The sequence below is a fragment of the Garra rufa genome, chromosome 11 (genome assembly GCF_049309525.1).
Source record: "Garra rufa chromosome 11, GarRuf1.0, whole genome shotgun sequence".
In the NCBI taxonomy this organism is placed as follows: Eukaryota; Metazoa; Chordata; class Actinopteri; order Cypriniformes; family Cyprinidae; genus Garra; species Garra rufa.
In genome coordinates, this window is record NC_133371.1 from 14,733,818 (window position 1) to 14,757,063 (window position 23,246).

Here is a 23,246-nt window from a genome sequence, read left to right on the forward strand (position 1 = left end):
ACTACTAACAGATTTTCATCTTTTGTAGCATTTTTGCATGTTCAATATTGACCCAACTTGGCCTTTAATGCATCAGTAAGTTTTAAAAGATTTCATGATTGTTTTCCTATTCTATTTTCCCAGATTGAATAAAATGCAAATGATAAATAAAAGCAAATTCTTCATTCCTTTATATTTGGTTATATTTGTTATTGTTATTTCATTTCTAAATAACCTTGTGAAACTACCTTAAGGATGTATCAAGGGCAGATTTCGTAGAAATTATAGTCCATGGCTTAGTACAAATTGCATTATGAAAATTAGTTAATAACAATCTGCTATATAATTTATATAATCTGAGTAGTTTTTGATTACTTTTAGATACTTTTTGACCCAACTCGTTTATCACATAGATTTCATTATTTGAATATAAACAGAAAGAAAATACATTCCAACATTTAACATCACATTACATCATGGTTTCCGAAACTGGGGGTTGTGAAGGAACTGCAGAGGGTTTGTGAGTTGATGAAAAGCTAATAATTAACAATCATAACAATGTTAAAATAATAATAATGATGATGAAGATAATAATAAAAACAAAATAAGACACTTGAGCACTAAAAAAGATGAAATATTTTATTTACCTTAATGTCATATTACCATCATTGAACTGTTAACATGCAAACGATGTTAAATTATTAAAATATTAATTTAAAATTTCAGGGGTACTTCAAGTAGGTTTCAGATTTTAAATATTTTTGTCCAGATTTCGAAAATCAACAGTAAGTGAAAGTCACTGGATGTGATAAAGAACGTGTTTTACAGCTATATGATTATGATATTCGATATAATGCAAGTACTTAATTTTTTAAAATCTGATTACATAATCCAGATAACATGTAATCAATTAGCTACTACTCAGCTCTGCTTATGTTAATGCAGGTAGCTGGTAACGTTAATCGTCAAACAGTTAATCTTCCTCAAACACAAAGTGTAAAATTATGTTTTGCTTTTATTTTCAATCATAAAATCAAAAAAAATTTGCAATGCAACGACATAAAAGCATTTTTAAGCATTACATGTCTGTCCAAATACTTTTGGGGTCAATGCTTATGCTGTTTCCCTAAAGGAGGGAGTGTTTTAGTTATATTACGCTACTGCACTACAGACAGCTGAACTCTTAGAAATTAGTTTAAAGTCATTTGGAAAAGCAAACATGTTTTTTTATTCATTTTTACAAAACTTTACAATCATAAAGACCTCATACCTAAGGTCTATTCCTTTGTTTACTGAAAAATCTGAGCCAAAAATACTTATTCTTCCACCATTAACAAATTATTGGTCTGCTGCAAACATAAAAGCATTCTCTTATCTTATAAATCAATATATTCATTTCTACACTTAAGTAAAACATTTTCATTTGAGCAATTTAAGTAGTTAAAAAAAGTAAATAACCATACCTGTAATTTAAACTAAAGATTCTTTCCAAACAAGGCGGGAAATGACCATATTAATCAATTAGTTAAATTAAATAAGACTAGTTTGATAGCATCCAAAATTGTACACGAGTCTTATACAAACTATAACATGAAAACAGGTATAAAATCTATATGACATCGGACTCCTGGAGTCACCTCAGTGTTTTCAAACATGAGGATGCAGCACTTGCTCCACTTACTCTTTCGGAAATCTTTCTTTTTAGTGAGAGAGAGCATGTCACTAACAGTACTGAAAACAGGTCAGATATGCATCCCATTTAAGCACTGATGGTTTGGTTAGGTGGACAGAATCTCTGGATAGCTTCAGCATAAATGTAAGACAGATTTATTGATCTCAGGGTTGGTCCAGTCATTTCGTAAGTCATCCAGATGGTTGTCAAAGTCTACAAGACTCTCGTATGATTTGCTTTCGAGAAGAGCCGCTGTGATCTTCTGTGCCTCTATCCAATCCTCAAAGCAGTCACTGCAATTTAAAGAAAATTAGACAAAGCATTGAACTTTAGTTTTTAGCTTTTTTCCCAGTCTCATTATGTGACAATGACATTACACCTCCATTGTTACGTACCGTATTGGCCCGAATATAAGACATTTGAAAAAACTTGGTCATCTTATATTCAAGGTCTAGACTTTGACATGTCAATAAAACACCCACAACAATAGGTCAAATACACGTAAAACGAGTGTGCCAAGAAATATGTAATGTAATGTGTGTGTGTGCTGTAATGTTGCAAGTGAAAAAAAAAGAAAAGAAGAAGAAAAAAAAGTTTACAGCAGCACGAGTCGAGACTGTCTTGTTCGCCTGATGGAACCAAACTTCTTGTGTAAGTGATTTTAAAACATAAGACAGAACCCAGATTTGAAGACTACAGTAAGATTTCACTTCTACCGTTTATGAAATTTTGGTAGGCTACTATGAGATGGATAGCCTAATTGTTATATAATTCAGATGGGCTACCTGTTATTTTTAATGGCATACCAAAAAGGATTTAAATGTGATTGTTAGTTCATTTTAATAGTATTTACCATTAGCCTGGAAAAATCCAGACCCTAATCTATTAAGATTAAGGGTCTGGCATTGAGCAATGAAAAGGACCTAACTCGAGGGGCGGCACCAAGCGTGCATTTGAAATTCTCACTGCACGCAATTGGATAACGCCACGACCAATCACAACAATACATGGTGTGACGTATCCAGAGCGACGGTGAACATATAAGAGTGGATTTCAATGTTATAACATAAACAATGTGACAAGATTAATAACTATTAATTACGACAGCCGAATCAACCTCATAAAACAATTAGGTCCGATCAAACTATGCATTATATCAACTAATATGTGAATGGACACTAGCGTTTCATTCAGCAGCGAGACATATCGTCCTGTTCCAGTTAAGCTACTGCATTACTATTGAATAGTTCAGTTTTTCGTTACAATAAGTTTACCAAGTGACTTTTACCATTTGTAAATGAGATAGACCTCATCCACCACAATCCCGATCAGGTTGTCCCGGTAGACCTTGTTCGATAACATTTATCGCCACTTCTTTTTTAACAGCCAGGACTCGAGACTGCTGAATGCTATCTGGCATTGCCCGCTTCTGATCTGTTCCTCTTCGTGGTCGCCCCATATACTTAACTACCAGCGGAGCTAACTGATAAATGAAACTCTTGCCGTATCCAGTCGGCAAAACAGCAAAAACGTCCTTCTTGCAAAGGAACGATTCAAGTGCGATTTTCTGTTCCTCTTTTAAATGAAAAGCCAAGTCTAACTCGGTCATTGTAGTGGCCAAAGCCGTTTCAAATAGGGATGCTCATATTAAACGTTTAACCGTTAACCAACAGTAAGAATTTTAACCAATTATTACTATCAGTTAAACGGTTTAAAAGGGTTTTTTTTTCTATTCTTTTTTTTTTTTACGTTTGCTGCATGGTGAAAGAAATAATGCTATTTGTAAGTTATCTGTTTACTCACGTGCGCGTGTCGACACGTGCAGTGTGGCTGTACAGACATATTTCGCTTCACCTTTACTTAGTAAACAGATGTAGTATATGCAACTCAATGGCAAGTGGCGTTATTGGGTTATCAGAGAGTGAATCCGTGAGTGAATGTATTCAAATTCTGAATGAATTATAGTCTAGAAAGTGCGCAATAGGCGCTCCCGTTACAATCACTGGAAAGCTATCACTCATCCTAGAGTAGTTCATCGCAATCTCAAGTTATTAAAAAGTAATAAAATAACCTTTACACTGCACAATTAATCTCTTATTTAATATAATGCCAACACTTTCTTTGTTTTAATAAGAGAGTTCGCGAAAGTGTAGAAATCAGCAAAACTGAAACCGGCACTTTGGTTGGTGAGTGGATTGTAACATAGCCTCCTCTGATTGGCCACAGTGATAATCAAATCAACATACATGTCTGTGATTGGCTATTGCTGAACGCTGTAAAACACGCGCTTCTCCACACGCATATGACAGTGGATGGAAGTCCCGAACCGCAAATTGAAAGGATTTTTGTGATGGTGTTTTTTTCGCGGGTCTAAGAGTTAACAGGTCCTGGATATCCGTACAGCATGTGGACATGTTAAAAACTAGGCACACTGAGGTATTGGCTGACCTGCTATATATTTTAATGTCCGACGAGAGGAATAAGACCGGTACAGTTCTTCAAAGCGCATAAAAGGATTCAGTGTGTTTTGTCATCTTAATTAGGTAGTTATTTAATTTATACATATTTAGTGTAGGCCTATTTATATTATTCTTTTTTTAATTCAGATTTTCTCTGTTCTCAGAACCGCTGCTGATGCGTGATAATTTAAGTATATGTCAATACAGTTTTTGTTGTTGCTCTGTATGCTGCTGTTTGCACGTTAAAGTAAAACATTTGCTTGTATTTTTAATGTATCATCACAGATACTCGTGCAGTATTTTTATTTTAAACTAATTTATTATTCTAATTTTATCAGTTAACGGTTAATGTTCGGATAACGAGCAACGGTTGTCGGTCAGGAAAATTAACCGAAATGAGCATCCCTAGTTTCAAACAACTGTTTTTCATCTGTAGATCTCTTTCAATGTTTACTAATGATTCCGGACGTCGCAGTGCTGTCATCATCAGCTTAGCTCGCCTCTGGCCCGCCTACATCAGATACACCGATTTGATTGGTTCCCAGAATTGCTTACGTATTGCAGGAACATGCATCATTGCTCGATACCAGAGTGTCTTGCAGAGACAATTCAAATTGTGCTCTCGCGAGACCTCTGGATTTCCAGGGTAATTTACCATACCTTCAAAACAAAAATTAAAAATAGGAAAAATATGCAACATGAAAATTATTTAGGAATTGTTTTTTTTCTTTATAAAACACAATTTGGTTTGGTAGGTACATCTTGAATCATCTTATAATCAGGGTCGTCTTATATTTGGACCAATACAATAATTATTTTATGAGTTCATATACAGTATGTCAGTAATGAAGCATCAACACTGGGGCACCCACTTGAATTGCATTCACAGAGATGGATTCCTTTTTTTTTTTATCTTTTGTGTGTGTGTGTGTGTGTGTGCACGCGTGTTCATCTGAAGAAATAAAATGATATTAAATGTTACCTTTTCATTTCTGTGTGGAGAATCCCTTTAACCAGCGTTGTTAGAAATGAACAAATAAAAATGTTTTAAAGGAATAGTTGATGTTAATCTGCTTATCCCTAGGGCATCCAAGATGTGGGCGACTTTGTTTCTTCAGTAGAACACAAACGAAGATTTTTAACTCAAACCATTGCAATCTGTCAGTCATATAATGGCAGTCAATGGGCACCAAATCCTTAAGAGTAAAAAAAAAAAAAAAGACATTCAACTTTATTGAGCGCGTTCACAATAGCTGGCGCGTGACGGCACTCACTAAATTCCAGGGGTTTCATTACCACGACGTAAAATGGGCGTTTCTGGGGGCGTTAGGAAAACGCCCCTTTCTAAAAAAAAAAAAATAAATATTAAGAGAGGTCACCGATCATGCGCAGTAAGTCAGTTTTTTTGCGCGGGCATTTCAAAACCTAGGATCAGCACTGATGGATAATGAAGGACAAAACAGTCATACAGGTTATTTTTATGTTTTAAAATCTTACATTTAAACGATTTTCGAAAACAAATAAACAGCCGTTATAGAAATGTAAAAAGTGTAGCGTCTATTTACGAAAATTAATCATGGTTTACAATCGTATCGTGGACAGGTATTTCAAGACACTGTATATGAATATAAATATGAAGGGTACGAAACCCCTGCGATCGTGGACAGGTATTTCAAGATACTGTATATGAATATAAATATAAATATTAAGTGTATCTGGCACGAAACCCCTGCGACTGTGGACAGGTATTTCATGATACTGTATATGAATATAAATATGAAGTGCACAAAACCCCTGCGATCGTGGACAGGTATTTCAAGATACTGTATATGAATATAATTATGAAGTGTACCTGGCACGAAACCCCTGCAATCGTGGCCAGGTATTTCAAGACACTATATATGAATATAAATATTAAGTGTATCTGGCACGAAACCCCTGCGATCGTAGCCAGGTATTTCATGATACTGTATATGAATATAAATATGAAGGGCACGAAACCCCTGCGACCGTGGACAGGTATTTCAAGACACTGTATATGAATATAAATATGAAGTGTATTTGGCACGAAACCCCTGCGATCGTGGCCAGGTATTTCAAGACACTATATATGAATATAAATATTAAGTGTATCTGGCACGAAACCCCTGCGATCGTGGACAGGTATTTCATGATACTGTATATAAATATGAAGTGCACGAAACCCCTGCGATCGTGGACAGGTATTTCATGATACTGTATATAAATATGAAGTGCACGAAACCCCTGCGATCGTGGACAGGTATTTCATGATACTGTATATAAATATGAAGTGCACGAAACCCCTGCGATCGTGGACAGGTATTTCAAGACACTGTATATAAATATAAATATGAAGGGCACGAAACCCCTGCGAACGTGGACAGGTATTTCATGATACTGTATATGAATATAAATATGAAGGGCACGAAACCCCTTCGAACGTGGACAGGTATTTCATGATACTGTATATGAATATAAATATGAAGGGCACGAAACCCCTGCGAATGTGGACAGGTATTTCATGATACTGTATATGAATATAAATATGAAGTGCACGAAACCCCTGCGAACGTGGACAGGTATTTCATGATACTGTATATGAATATAAATATGAAGTGCACGAAACCCCTGCGAACGTGGACAGGTATTTCATGATACTGTATATGAATATGAAGTGCACGAAACCCCTGCGAACGTGGACAGGTATTTCATGATACTGTATATGAATATAAATATGAAGGGCACGAAACCCCTGCGAACGTGGACAGGTATTTCATGACACTGTATATGAATATAAATATGAAGTGCACGAAACCCCTGCGAACGTGGACAGGTATTTCATGATACTGTATATGAATATAAATATGAAGGGCACGAAACCCCTGCGAACGTGGACAGGTATTTCATGACACTGTATATGAATATAAATATGAAGTGCACGAAACCCCTGCGAACGTGGACAGGTATTTCATGATACTGTATATGAATATAAATATGAAGGGCACGAAACCCCTGCGAACGTGGACAGGTATTTCATGATATTGTATATGAATATAAATATGAAGTGCACGAAACCCCTGCGAACGTGGACAGGTATTTCATGATACTGTATATGAATATAAATATGAAGGGCACGAAACCCCTGCGAACATGGACAGGTATTTCATGATATTGTATATGAATATAAATATGAAGTGCACGAAACCCCTGCGAACGTGGACAGGTATTTCATGATACTGTATATAAATATGAAGTGCACGAAACCCCTGCGATCGTGGACAGGTATTTCAAGACACTGTATATAAATATAAATATGAAGGGCACGAAACCCCTGCGATCGTGGACAGGTATTTCAAGACACTGTATATAAATATAAATATGAAGTGCACGAAACCCCTGCGATCGTGGACAGGTATTTCATGATACTGTATATAAATATGAAGTGCACAAAACCCCTGCGATCGTGGACAGGTATTTCAAGACACTGTATATAAATATAAATATGAAGTGCACGAAACCCCTGCGAACGTGGACAGGTATTTCATGATACTGTATATGAATATAAATATGAAGGGCACGAAACCCCTGCGAACGTGGACAGGTATTTCATGATACTGTATATGAATATAAATATGAAGGGCACGAAACCCCTGCGAACGTGGACAGGTATTTCATGATACTGTATATGAATATAAATATGAAGGGCACGAAACCCCTGCGAACGTGGACAGGTATTTCATGATACTGTATATGAATATAAATATGAAGTGCACGAAACCCCTGCGAACGTGGACAGATATTTCATGATACTGTATATGAATATAAATATGAAGGGCACGAAACCCCTGCGAACGTGGACAGGTATTTCATGATACTGTATATGAATATAAATATGAAGGGCACGAAACCCCTGCGAACGTGGACAGGTATTTCATGATACTGTATATGAATATAAATATGAAGGGCACGAAACCCCTGCGAACGTGGACAGGTATTTCATGATATTGTATATGAATATAAATATGAAGTGCACGAAACCCCTGCGAACGTGGACAGGTATTTCATGATACTGTATATGAATATAAATATGAAGGGCACGAAACCCCTGCGAACATGGACAGGTATTTCATGATATTGTATATGAATATAAATATGAAGTGCACGAAACCCCTGCGAACGTGGACAGGTATTTCATGATACTGTATATAAATATGAAGTGCACGAAACCCCTGCGATCGTGGACAGGTATTTCAAGACACTGTATATAAATATAAATATGAAGGGCACGAAACCCCTGCGATCGTGGACAGGTATTTCAAGACACTGTATATAAATATAAATATGAAGTGCACGAAACCCCTGCGATCGTGGACAGGTATTTCATGATACTGTATATAAATATGAAGTGCACAAAACCCCTGCGATCGTGGACAGGTATTTCAAGACACTGTATATAAATATAAATATGAAGTGCACGAAACCCCTGCGAACGTGGACAGGTATTTCATGATACTGTATATGAATATAAATATGAAGGGCACGAAACCCCTGCGAACGTGGACAGGTATTTCATGATACTGTATATGAATATAAATATGAAGGGCACGAAACCCCTGCGAACGTGGACAGGTATTTCATGATACTGTATATGAATATAAATATGAAGGGCACGAAACCCCTGCGAACGTGGACAGGTATTTCATGATACTGTATATGAATATAAATATGAAGTGCACGAAACCCCTGCGAACGTGGACAGATATTTCATGATACTGTATATGAATATAAATATGAAGGGCACGAAACCCCTGCGAACGTGGACAGGTATTTCATGATACTGTATATGAATATAAATATGAAGGGCACGAAACCCCTGCGAACGTGGACAGGTATTTCATGATACTGTATATGAATATAAATATGAAGGGCACGAAACCCCTGCGAACGTGGACAGGTATTTCATGATACTGTATATGAATATAAATATGAAGGGCACGAAACCCCTGCGAACGTGGACAGGTATTTCATGATACTGTATATGAATATAAATATGAAGTGCACGAAACCCCTGCGAACGTGGACAGATATTTCATGATACTGTATATGAATATAAATATGAAGTGCACGAAACCCCTGCGAACGTGGACAGGTATTTCATGATACTGTATATGAATATAAATATTAAGGGCACGAAACCCCTGCGAACGTGGACAGGTATTTCATGACACTGTATATGAATATAAATATGAAGTGCACGAAACCCCTGCGAACGTGGACAGGTATTTCATGATACTGTATATGAATATGAAGTGCACGAAACCCCTGCGAACGTGGACAGGTATTTCATGATACTGTATATGAATATAAATATTAAGGGCACGAAACCCCTGCGAACGTGGACAGGTATTTCATGACACTGTATATGAATATAAATATGAAGTGCACGAAACCCCTGCGAACGTGGACAGGTATTTCTTGATACTGTATATGAATATAAACATGAAGGGCACGAAACCCCTGCGAACGTGGACAGGTATTTCATGATATTGTATATGAATATAAATATGAAGTGCACGAAACCCCTGCGAACGTGGACAGGTATTTCATGATACTGTATATGAATATAAATATGAAGTGCACGAAACCCCTGCGAACGTGGACAGGTATTTCATGATACTGTATATGAATATAAATATGAAGTGCACGAAACCCCTGCGAACGTGGACAGGTATTTCATGATACTGTATATGAATATAAATATGAAGTGCACGAAACCCCTGCGAACGTGGACAGGTATTTCATGATACTGTATATGAATATAAATATGAAGTGCACGAAACCCCTGCGAACGTGGACAGGTATTTCATGATACTGTATATGAATATAAATATGAAGTGCACGAAACCCCTGCGAACGTGGACAGGTATTTCATGATACTGTATATGAATATGAAGTGCACGAAACCCCTGCGAACGTGGACAGATATTTCATGATACTGTATATGAATATAAATATGAAGTGCACGAAACCCCTGCGAACGTGGACAGGTATTTCATGATACTGTATATGAATATAAATATGAAGTGCACGAAACCCCTGCGAACGTGGACAGGTATTTCATGATACTGTATATGAATATAAATATGAAGTGCACGAAACCCCTGCGAACGTGGACAGGTATTTCATGATACTGTATATGAATATAAATATGAAGTGCACGAAACCCCTGCGAACGTGGACAGGTATTTCATGATACTGTATATGAATATAAATATGAAGTGCACGAAACCCCTGCGAACGTGGACAGGTATTTCATGATACTGTATATGAATATAAATATGAAGTGCACGAAACCCCTGCGAACGTGGACAGGTATTTCATGATACTGTATATGAATATGAAGTGCACGAAACCCCTGCGAACGTGGACAGGTATTTCATGATACTGTATATGAATATGAAGTGCACGAAACCCCTGCGAACGTGGACAGGTATTTCATGATACTGTATATGAATATAAATATGAAGGGCACGAAACCCCTGCGAACGTGGACAGGTATTTCATGACACTGTATATGAATATAAATATGAAGTGCACGAAACCCCTGCGAACGTGGACAGGTATTTCATGATACTGTATATGAATATAAATATGAAGGGCACGAAACCCCTGCGAACGTGGACAGGTATTTCATGATATTGTATATGAATATAAATATGAAGTGCACGAAACCCCTGCGAACGTGGACAGGTATTTCATGATACTGTATATGAATATAAATATGAAGGGCACGAAACCCCTGCGAACGTGGACAGGTATTTCATGATATTGTATATGAATATAAATATGAAGTGCACGAAACCCCTGCGAACGTGGACAGGTATTTCATGATACTGTATATGAATATAAATATGAAGGGCACGAAACCCCTACGAACGTGGACAGGTATTTCATGATACTGTATATGAATATAAATATGAAGGGCACGAAACCCCTGCGAACGTGGACAGGTATTTCATGATACTATATATGAATATAAATATTAAGTGTATCTGGCACGAAACCCCTGCGACTGTGGACAGGTATTTCATGATACTGTATATGAATATAAATATGAAGTGCACAAAACCCCTGCGATCGTGGACAGGTATTTCATGATATTGTATATGAATATAAATATGAAGGGCACGAAACCCCTGCGAACGTGGACAGGTATTTCATGATATTGTATATGAATATAAATATGAAGTGCACGAAACCCCTGCGAACGTGGACAGGTATTTCATGATACTGTATATGAATATAAATATGAAGGGCACGAAACCCCTGCGAACGTGGACAGGTATTTCATGATACTGTATATGAATATAAATATGAAGGGCACGAAACCCCTGCGAACGTGGACAGGTATTTCATGATACTATATATGAATATAAATATTAAGTGTATCTGGCACAAAACCCCTGCGACTGTGGACAGGTATTTCATGATACTGTATATGAATATAAATATGAAGTGCACGAAACCCCTGCGAACGTGGACAGGTATTTCATGATACTGTATATGAATATAAATATGAAGGGCACGAAACCCCTGCGATCGTGGCCAGGTATTTCATGATACTGTATATGAATATAAATATGAAGGGCACGAAACCCCTGCGACCGTGGACAGGTATTTCAAGACACTATATATGAATATAAATATGAAGTGCACGAAACCCCTGCGATCGTGGACAGGTATTTCAAGACACTGTATATAAATATAAATATGAAGTGCACGAAACCCCTGCGAACGTGGACAGGTATTTCATAATACTGTATATGAATATAAATATGAAGTGCACGAAACCCCAGCGAACGTGGACAGGTATTTCATAATACTGTATATGAATATAAATATGAAGTGCACGAAACCCCTGCGAACGTGGACAGGTATTTCATGATACTGTTTATGAATATGAAGTGCACGAAACCCCTGCAAACGTGGACAGGTATTTCATGATACTGTATATGAATATAAATATGAAGGGCACGAAACCCCTGCGAACGTGGACAGGTATTTCATGATACTGTATATGAATATGAAGTGCACGAAACCCCTGCAAACGTGGACAGGTATTTCATGATACTGTATATGAATATAAATATGAAGTGCACGAAACCCCTGCGAACGTGGACAGGTATTTCATGATACTGTATATGAATATGAAGTGCACGAAACCCCTGCAAACGTGGACAGGTATTTCATGATACTGTATATGAATATAAATATGAAGGGCACGAAACCCCTGCGAACGTGGACAGGTATTTCATGATACTGTATATGAATATGAAGTGCACGAAACCCCTGTGAACGTGGACAGGTATTTCATGATACTGTATATGAATATGAAGTGCACGAAACCCCTGCGAACGTGGACAGGTATTTCATGATACTGTATATGAATATGAAGTGCACGAAACCCCTGTGATTGTGGACAGGTATTTCATGATACTGTATATGAATATGAAGTGCACGAAACCCCTGCGACCGTGGACAGATATTTCATGACACTGTATATAAATATAAATATGAAGGGCACGAAACCCCTGTGATCGTGGAGGTATCTGAAGCAAATGGCTTTTCCCTAACTGTGCATGATCGGTGACCTATGCAAATTCTCAAATAGGCCACGCCTGCCTGGTGACGCAGTATCGATTACGCTGTACTGAAACCCCTGGAAAAAACTGCATCCCGGCGCGTGACAGGTCAACATGCTCCGGCAATGTAGTTGGTGAAAAGTCAACACTCCCGAATGAGTTCCCACAAGGAAACGTAATTTTTTTGTTTTTAGTAAGTTGCCAGAATTAGGATAAGCAGGATACGTAATTACCATTTTGAGTAGCCGCTATGCACTGTTTAAACAATGAGTGATGTATACACACGACAGATCGCTTCCGTGCGTGCAGATCACGCAGATCACATTGACGCATCACACTTGATATCAAACACGCTCAAGGCAGTTGAAGGTTGCGGTGGATCAGAGGTAAATAATGATATAAATACTGTTTCTTGCACAGACCGATCGTTTTGTGCCTCAACACCTCAATGTATCGTCACGAGCCGCAGGGTTTAATTTGGTTTTTGTGTGTATGTTTTTTTTTACTCTCAAATATTTGGTGCCCAATTACTGCAATTACTTATTATTTGAATGACAGACTGCAACGGTTTGAGTTAAAAATCTTTGTGTTCTACTGAAGAAACAAAGTCACCTACATCTTGGATGCCCTAGGGGTAAGCAGATAAACATCACATTTTAATATTTGGGTGAACTATCCATTTAAGTTATTGTTGTAAATATAAAATGACTATTACGTAAATTAAGTGGTTTGAATCTGTCTTTCCATCTCTCTTATTTTCCCTTTTAAAAGGTCAAGATTTGAGATTTTCCCTGCTATTGTTGCCTTCTGGCTTGATTAGTTGGGGACTGAAAGTCACATACCTTTAGGAAAATTTATTGATATGACCACACTGACATCATTGGATGAGAACAAACATTTGAACTGAATCTAGCTGAATTATTGTCTTCTGTTACAGAGCTGAAATGAATCATCACTGAACTGAAAAGACTTAAAGCTGAAAAAAGACTGCCTTTTGTAGAATTGCTTATAGCTGAACTGAACTTGCTTCAAAATTTGATGAAATTCAGTTGCAACACTAAACTGACTTGATCTGAACAATAACACTGTAGTCTTTTAGAGCTATTTTACAGCAAAATCTGAATCTATCAGAAATGTGAAAAATATTCTGTTGAGTTTCCATAATTGATTCAGCTATTTTTCCTGTTTATAACTGTGAAGCTTTGACACAATCTGTAAAAAGCACTACACATATAAATATGACTTGACTGGAATAGAATACATCAGCACAAGTCTGCCTACACAGATATCGTTCAACACCTAGTTCTTCACCATTGCCTCTTTGACCCTATCCACTTAAGCTTTTAGCAAGGGAGAAGAATTACTGTAACGATTACTGGACGTAAATAAAATTACGTTCCAAAGGATCCTAATGTTAGGAAAATAGCGGTTTATTTTCAACTATGTGAATGTTGCAATAGAGCAGTGGTTCTCAACTCCAGTCCTCGGGGGCCACTGCTCTGCACATTTTGTATGTTTCTGAATCTAGACACACTCAGTTCACTTCAAGGATCTTTCTCCTAATGAGCTGATGATCTGAATCAGGTGATAAGTATAAGTATCAGGAGTTGAGAACCACTGCAAGAGAGCATTATCTTAGATTAGACAGCGACTAGACGACATCTATTTCTGATGCAGAAAAGCTAGGTCATGCATTCATGACATTTAGACTTGATTATTGTGATGCAGTTATTATAGAGAGAGAAAGAGAAAAGAGGGAGGAAGAGGGAGATATTAAGTGTGAGGATTTGGGGCTACCAGCTCTCAACCAATTTGGTGTGAGACACACACCTTCAGGCTTTCATGCTAACAAACAATATCTCACGCCAAATAGAACAAGATTTTCTGTTTAGCGCAAGACTTGTTTGGTCTAACACAGATCTTCTTGATGGACTGGTCTATAGCTAGCTGTCAACAGTTGCATGAAGAAAAATAAAAGGGATGCATACTGAAAGTGTTTGTGCTAGTCAATTTTTCAGTTTATAAGACAAGAGACACATTTAAAAATGGCTAAGGCCGCAGAGCAAACTGCATTGAGAAAAGGACACAATCCAATACCTAGAAAATACCAGTTTGCATTTGCGATATCAAGCAGCATTACAAGCTGTTTTAAACAGCTGAAAGTAACTGGAAGCAGATGATACTGGAAGTCTCAAACATTCAAGTCACAAATCGCCAAGCATGCCCTTATGTTAAAAATTAGGTGGTAACTAAAAAAACAAAAAGACAAAAAAAAAAACATGTGGAGTGAAACAGAAATGAATAAATCAAGTAATTTTTATTAAAATATAAATTTCTATGCATCATAATTTAGACATGAAATAATATTTTTAAAACCGTAAAAGTAAATGGATCTTAATAAGGAGCCTAATGCATTTAGGCCCTACAGGAAAATGATAGTAAAATATTTAAGAAGACTGATTGTGTGTACCTATTCCTATAGAACAACAAACTTGACCTGACAGTTACAATTAAGGTTTAGTCACATTAGCAAAATGTCAGTGAAACTTTGCATGCAAAAGAAATATATATGCATGTAAAAGAGATACATTATTCACAGAGAAACCACTTCAAACCAACCAGCTTTTTGTTGGTCAGCGCAGTGAATTCATGTGACTAACCTGAACATAAACAGAATATTTATGGGAAACTTTATCGCCCTTACGTAACACTTCTAATCACATTGGATTCCTACTGGAATGACTGGATTTTTGCTTGTGAAAATTTGCAGGGCAGTGTCAATGTTAACAACCTTTAGATTGCACTTTTTTTATATTACCTATTATTTTTTGTTTAAATTGTCTTTCCTCTTTACAACTGTGGATAAACACTTTTATATTATATTCTGACACTTAATATGTAGCCTACATAGTACACATTTTGCCACACACTATAGAGCACACACATTTTAGTTTTTAATAAATTAATTGGTAAGAAATTTGACTGGCTGGTAATATTAACTAGCTAAGTAGCACACATATTTAGTACATGTAGATTTGTTCCATTATTCAAAATAAATAGATTATGATCCACAAATACATGTTAAGAAATTCAAATACATGAACTTAATTCACTATTAAATAAAATTAGATTTGCAAGTTTTGCCACACACTAGATTTGCTAGTGTGTGGCAAAACATGATTGGCCATAGCTAAACTCGTTTGTAAAACTCTAACACATATTTCTCATTCTATTTATTTGTGAATTTGTCTTAATTTTTGTAACTCTCTTTACATTTATTTGTGGAACATAATTTACTAATTTAGAATAATGGAACAAATCTAACAAGTACTTTGGTAATTTTAAAATATTAAAAATAACACAAAATTCTCAATGCAGTTTGCTCTGTGGCCTCAGCCATTTTTAAATGTGTCTTTTAAAATATTTGTCACTTTTGACATCGCTGATAGAGATTCTTCATGCCACAGGGCACATATTCACTCCCTCCACCTACATTTCCTATCGGTACTAAGAGACTCAAACCCATGAACTTTGGGTTACAATTCCGACTCTATAACCATTAGGCCACAACTGCGCCCACCTATCAGTCTGTGGTACTGTGAAATTTCCTGGCTTAACAAAACATTTCCATGTATTTCAAGTTCTCTATGTGACACCTGACAGCAGCTATAGTCACTTTGTGAAATGCTGGAAAAAAATTTGACTGCAGCTCGAGCAGCTGTAACGCCAACTTTGTCTCGTAAGAAATCCCGGTATTCTGAGTTCGGAGTCTTTATTTTCTCCCAAAATCAGAGACACTGAGGACGCAGTGGATTACTTTTATTTTTTAAGATGATGTGCCTCAAAATCTACCTAAATATGTTTATGTCTGCACAAATCATTTCATCAGGATCCAGAATTTTGCCTGAAGGACTCAGCCGTTTTGAAAGAATTGTTTAAATTGCTGCCACTTGTTGGCGGTTTTAAGTTTTCCATCATATTACATTCTTTTCCAACAAAGACATTTCTATAGTCAGAGTTTTGGATCTAAAACATTAATCTCATATGCAATTATAAATACAGTCTAAATGTATAAATATCACATCTAAATGTCACTTCATGCTGCTTCTGTGCAGTGCTAAGTTGAGTTTTGTTTACATGATTTCATGGAAAACAATAGCCAGTCATTAATTCACATTAATGAAATACATTTTGAAGATATTTTCTGTTTTCATGTACATTTTTTTAATAACGAAATTTTGATTCATTTTGTAGAACTGAATTTTAAATTAACAGCATACTGCATGGTATCGTGATACTACTTGGTATCATGATACTTCAGTTGGTATAGTTAATGTAAGTAATGTTTATGGTATTGTGACAACCCTAGTGTGCGCTATCAAAGTATTTTATTTGATCAGCACCGCACTGGTGAGATTAGTTTGCGCCACATTGTCAGTTCGGTGGTGCTAGCCAATATGTCCTCTCTGCCCTGTTGAGTTGGTCACGTGGCTCGGTGCATTGAGCTGTACTGATGACAGGTAACATCTCTCTGTTTCATCCCACTTTCAGTGTGTTTGGCTTTCCATATGTACGGCTATAATAAATGATATGTGTATTTTAAGCTAAAAACTTCACATACACATTCTGAGGACAACCCAGAATACATCTTGTAAAAAGGGGCATAATAGGTTCCCTTGAATAATTGATAACAATATACATTTTTGGGTGAATTTTTAATGCTACAAAATGAACTCTACTTACGTGCTTGGCTCTCTGCACTTCCACTTGTTATCTTGGTGATCGTAGATGAAGAGAACAGGCACAAAACACTCCATTGTGAATCTGCTGTTGTCCAACTAATGGTGACAAACAATGCAGTTTTATTGTGTGGCTATTTGCTATATACATGGTTGTGATATGGCTAATTTAAAATACTCTTCATATGTAAATTACCATTATCATTGCAGCCTCACTGAAGTTTTCTGAGATTCTGGCAGCGACCTTCTCAGCCACCTGGTTTGGTCTGAAAAGTTGGGAAGATGACAAAAATTCATATCCACCAGATACATATCATGCAAAGCACATGAAGAAGCCCAAATTTTTACCTGGCTTCCTTTATACGCTCATTTGCTTGATAATAGCCAGCAATGACATACTTGTTCTCTTTGCACCATGTATCAATCTGAGGAAAGAAAGACATTAGATCTATAAGTGCACCAAAGTATTAGGTTCATCTGACTTACAGTATACTGATTACAGGGATAGTCCTCTTGACCTGCTAAAATGGTCAGTGGTGTATGCTGAACTAGCTGATGGACTGACATAACTATGCTATTCCCTCTGTAAAACTTTACGGTAAGCTCATGGTAGTTTTGTCAGTTCCTCAACACAACATTTGCTTGTGACAAGCTATTGGGTCCAACCTAGTGATCGGAAAGTTGAATCACCAACCATTGTGGCCTGGGTCAAGACACTTCAATAATGGAACAAATCTAACCCCAAATCGGCACTAAAGCGAATGAGAAAAACTGTACGTTTACCAGTCACGCCTGGAATTTTTTTTTTCATAACATCAACAATGTTGAGAAAAAGATAACATTGAGATATACGTTTGGAAGTTGACATACATAAAAGTAGCTTTCTCCATTCAATGTATTCCTGCAAAATGTACTTGTGTATGTATGTGTGTGTGTGTGTGTGTGTGTGTGTGTGTGTGTGTGTGTGTGTGTGTGTGTGTGTGTGTGTGTGTAAAATAGTGTTGAGGCATGACATGATGAGGCATATATAGGTCTATATATGGCATGTATTTATGGGTGCCCAATGGTCAAAACCCCAGGGCCTCTGATTGGGTAAAGTGGCATTGCTTGTTTCATAACACTCAATATCATAACACATAATGAATGAACAGCTCCAACCAACAACTACTATAAGCATTTCTAAATAAAACTGACTTTTGACGTTATTTTAAGTGAACCATATATTAATATTTTGTGGATTAATAATTATTCAGACCGACCTGTGATACAGTTTAACCTATTCACTGAAAATAAACGACTACAGATAATTATCTACATTAATCACTCCAGCCAGGTAAAACTCAATATTAAACTTCCTCGTTCTTTCCTATTTTGTGAACGTGGCAACACTGAAACTAGCTCCACAATTAAACTTATATGAATAAAGAATCGTCTTACCAATGTGAGTGCCACCTCCAGCATGGGGGCTAACGCCAGAGCCCCATGGAACAGAGGTACACAATCCACGCACAACACTGAGTCTCTTGGGCTGTCCTTCTTTTTGTGTTTCTCGGCCACCAGCAGCCCGTTCACGGCGCAGTGAGGGTATTTAGCAGCGTGTAGCAGCATCTTACAGTACGCTTGAGTGGTCAGTTTTAAAGACATGTTGACAGATCTTGTGATCAAAACCTCTATTTCTCAAAGAAGTCTCTAGATGTCGTGATACTTGGGAATGAATCTGGTGTTCTAAAGTGTACATATACTGCCTCTAAACTATGACATCTGATTAAAGTCCCTCAAACACGTTATTCGCTCAATTACTACACGTCAACTATCACCTCCATTCTGGATCTGACATACACACAGCTGACCCTGAACCGGCTGATGTTTCCTGTCTCCTTATCATATTGTGTGCGGACATCCGGGAGCTGATCCAGGATCAGACGTTACCGCTTCCACAAAAAAAAGATTCATAGCCAAAATGACGAAAGAGCGGAATTATAATAATCTGCAAGCAATATACATTCTGTGTAATGTTATATTAAAAAAGTTTTTATTACAACAATATTAAAGCAAAATTGTGTTGTATTTGTTGTAAAATATCCGAAAGCTTAAACAATTCGTCAGCAACGCTCTGCCCATCTATTTCCTGTTCGCGTCACTCGCTCACTTCCTTTATCCTTTCCTGAGCGAGCGACGGAACGAGGCTCGAGGTTTGTGAGAAAAATTATTTATTTATTTTTTCATTATATTTTTTTTGCGTACTTATTTTGGCGTATATAGGCTCTATATCGTTTGATTTAATAAAGCTTTGTTTATGTTGTTTTATGTGTCGAGCGAATGGGTGTGTTTGAAATTGTCTTAGTGACATTGAGGCTAATGCGGATGATGTCTGATGCTGTATTTCAGTTTTAGCTTTAGCTTTAGCATTAGCAGTAGACCGGTGCATGTGTTCTAATTGCTATCCAGCAAGGTACATCATAGTAAAACAGACTGTAGGAAACAGTCACATATTTTATTAATGTATTAAGTGTATTCTAGAGGTACATGCCATATTTTTGGTTGTTTAACAAATCACAACGACGACATGACCTTGCAACGTTAGTTTATCGGCTCATGCCAAAGTCAATGTTATTGCCATATTTTAACTGTGTTGCAGTATGCACTGACTATTCTTTTTAAGGGATTTATATAAATAGTGAAACTATACCATAGTAAAGCGATGTTAATATCATAAGTTTCTTATTGTAAATAAGTGTTTTCTGCCTTGCTTACTGTTAATGACAACATTGCGATTTTCCTTGAAAACGAAGCATGGTAAAAGAATTGTAATACCATGGTGTTATATTGTTTCTATAAAACAGGAAATTTACTTTTGCAATGACACCACAAACAAATGCATTAACAATGTACACTTAATAAATGAAAATAAATACAGGTCATAGTCTGCAGTAGACAAAATGGGTTTTTGTCCCCAACATAGTTTCTATAATTATAAGTAAATAAGAGTTTTGATTGTAAGTTCAGCCTTGAAGAAATTAAATGTGTAATTCTGTTGTTACATTTACCTGATGAAATGTGAAAACGTTATACTGCATAAATATGTTTGCACCAGCTTTGAAGTTGAGTTAACTGACTGAACCAAGCACCAAACGCTTTCATTTTGGTCAGATTTTGTGCAAAATAACATTATAGCCCTTAGATTTTGCTTAAACTTGAGAACTTAAATACACTACAGTGATTGGGTGTTTTCATAATAAAATTAGTCCTTTAAAAAAAAAAAGGTACTTGATGTTTATATTTTTTGTTCAAATTCTGACTTCTCAAAGTGCAAAGAAAGAATAGTAGTTTCTCATTTACTGTTTGTTCTTACACAGGATGTTGGCAACTAGAGTGTTTCGCCTTGTTGGTAATCGGGCCTTGTCCACTTCTATCTGCCTGCGTGGTGGACATGGTAAGTCACGTGTCTCCTTGTGTGTAAATATATATTAATTGTGTAACATTTTTTTACTTGTCCTTTTCAGGAGTTGCTAAGGTTGAGGACTATACACTGCCAGCATACTTTGACCGGCGGGAGAGCCCTCTTCCTGACATCAAGTTTGTGCAGCAGCTGAACCCTGAACAGAAGTCTCTAAAGGAAAAAGAGAAGGGATCCTGGGCTGCTTTGTCCAATGAGGAGAAGATTGCATGTGTGTGATACGAGTATTGTTGAAGACCTCTCTGTTGGTTCTGACTTCAGAGTTTTTATTTTAATTTGCTAATTGCCGCCTTTAACGGTTGATTTCAGTGTATCGTATCAGCTTCAAGGAGAGCTTTGCTGAAATGGAAAAGGGAACAGGAGAGTGGAAATCAGTAGTTGCAGGGATTTTCTTTTTCATTGGCGTCACTGGCCTAGTTGTGTTGTGGCAGAGGAAGTATGGTAAGTTTTGGTTCAACTTATTTGAACTATATTCAAGTATTGCTGATCATCTCATCCAGGATTGTACTTGCGTACAGTTATTAAACGTATGTCTTCTCTGTTTAGTTTATGGAGATGTCCCCAATACCTTTGACCCCGAATACAAGCAGAAGGAGATCCAAAGAATGCTGGATATGAGGATCAACCCTGTTGAGGGCTTTTCAGCCAAATGGGACTATGAAAACAATGCTTGGAAGAAATAAATTGTTCTGTACATGTCAATCTGTTGAACCAGGCCCACCCCTTCTAACTAATCATCCAATAAACAGACAAGTCTGTTTTTTGTCCACTGTTACTTCTGAATGATTTTGGAAGTTTGCTTCCTCTTAAGGTTGTGTATAATAAATAAAACTCCAATATGTATTAATGTGATTGCCTTGTTTTGTCTGTGTGCAGTGTTTTATTTTTAGATCCTATTACAACAATGAAATTACTGATGTTTTAATTCAAATGAGCAATTAATAGTTTTGAAAAATTTTATGAGATATTCAAGAATCTCTGTTCTTGATTCTATGTTGATTTAGGAATAATGAAATTGAAAAACAACAATTTTGGAGGAAAACAGCTGTGTTTATTAATTGGTAAATTTTAGATCTGTAGGCTAGTACAGCAGTTTTCAATCATTGTCCTGAAGACCTACAGTACTGCATATTTTTATGCCTCTTACTTGACATTTTCTGTTCAATTTAAGGTGGTGCTACGGGAGAATTGAGATAAGAATTATTGTTTTTAGATAAAGGTTTTGCTAAAGTTTTCCACTTTAACCCAGTATAAGTTCTTTTTGTAACGATGTGGACAAGTACACACAGGCTCAAATGCTCACTGTAATAAAAGGGTTAAGTTCGGTCCTGCTGTGACGTCAACATATTTAATGTTCCGGAAGCTGTGTCACAACAACTGTTTTCTTTTGAATCCTTACTGGATATAATTTGGTTTAATATTACTGGAAGCAGTGTGGTTTTAGTTGACGCGTCGTCTCACTGTAATGCATTGTCTTAGGTCTATAATGCCAGCCTGAGGTCTGCATGTAAACTTCACTATATTAGTCATACATGACAAATGAATCATGGGCAACGGCATGAATAAGGTAATCAGCGTTAACATGTTTATAAAGCATTTTTGCATGTTACTCTTTATAGTCATGTTTGTCGGTGTCGAATGTCAGCGCCTTTATTTTTAAATGTGACATTTAAAGAGACGCTTGACACGAAAAGCTGTAAACAGAGACCGATACACACTGGAGATACTTCACACTTTGTACACTAATCAAGTACATTGCCGTGTGATCGCAGTTATCCTTCATAGTGTATGTTTTATCACTTCTACTCAACCATTCCATGTCCCTTATAACACTGTGTGTCATGCGTGGTATCAAATGGTAATACCAAGGTACGTTATGACCACATATTTTTATTAATATATATTTTAAAATGCAATTGATAAATAAAGTGACTTAAATAGACATCTTCTGTGATGAGCATGATGCTTCTATTATGTTCATCCAGAAACATTTAATAAGATATAAGATAAGATGAAGGTTTATCAAGGAAATTAATTAATTAAATAAATTAAAAGGACAGCTATAGAAAAAGCCACTGTTCTCCTGTACTGCAAGTCACTCTTTAGACAGTTAGATGGTTTTCATATATATGTGTGTGTGTGTGTGTGTATACACAATTGTATTTTAACACATTAAAAAAGGCAAGTTTAGGTAAAATACAATGTATGACAACTACCTAAAAACTTTTCACTTATTTATGTAATATTATATTTATTTGTTAATTCCTATTTTATGTG

The 23,246-nt window shown here is 36.6% G+C and overlaps 3 protein-coding genes across 4 annotated transcripts in view; 2 read left to right on the top strand and 1 right to left on the bottom strand.

Annotated features, from left to right (window-relative positions):
• Window positions 1-597: 597 nt before the first annotated feature.
• Window positions 598-19,542, bottom strand: emc8 (ER membrane protein complex subunit 8). Its single transcript, XM_073849985.1, has 5 exons — window positions 18,950-19,542; window positions 17,861-17,937; window positions 17,709-17,778; window positions 17,517-17,611; window positions 598-1,944 (listed from the first exon to the last, which is right to left on the bottom strand). Exons 1-5 carry the CDS (start codon window positions 19,154-19,156, stop codon window positions 1,785-1,787), a joined length of 609 nt encoding a protein of 202 aa, XP_073706086.1. The 5' UTR covers window positions 19,157-19,542; the 3' UTR covers window positions 598-1,784.
• Window positions 19,543-19,645: 103 nt separating this feature from the next.
• cox4i1 (cytochrome c oxidase subunit 4I1) lies at window positions 19,646-21,816 on the top strand. The gene is made up of 5 exons (XM_073849986.1): window positions 19,646-19,704; window positions 20,869-20,945; window positions 21,016-21,180; window positions 21,279-21,410; window positions 21,516-21,816. Exons 2-5 carry the CDS (start codon window positions 20,870-20,872, stop codon window positions 21,650-21,652), a joined length of 510 nt encoding a protein of 169 aa, XP_073706087.1. The 5' UTR covers window positions 19,646-19,704; window position 20,869; the 3' UTR covers window positions 21,653-21,816.
• A 526-nt stretch (window positions 21,817-22,342) lies between these two features.
• dusp22a (dual specificity phosphatase 22a) overlaps window positions 22,343-23,246 on the top strand; it is a 75,823-nt gene continuing 74,919 nt past the window's right edge. Inside the window, exon 1 of one of the 2 annotated variants that reach the window (XM_073849983.1) lies at window positions 22,343-22,536. In XM_073849983.1, the coding sequence (XP_073706084.1) occupies window positions 22,516-22,536 (21 nt within the window). In that variant the 5' untranslated portion in view covers window positions 22,343-22,515. The remainder of the gene's footprint in view (window positions 22,537-23,246) is intronic. The other variant, XM_073849984.1, reaches the window with a different exon arrangement.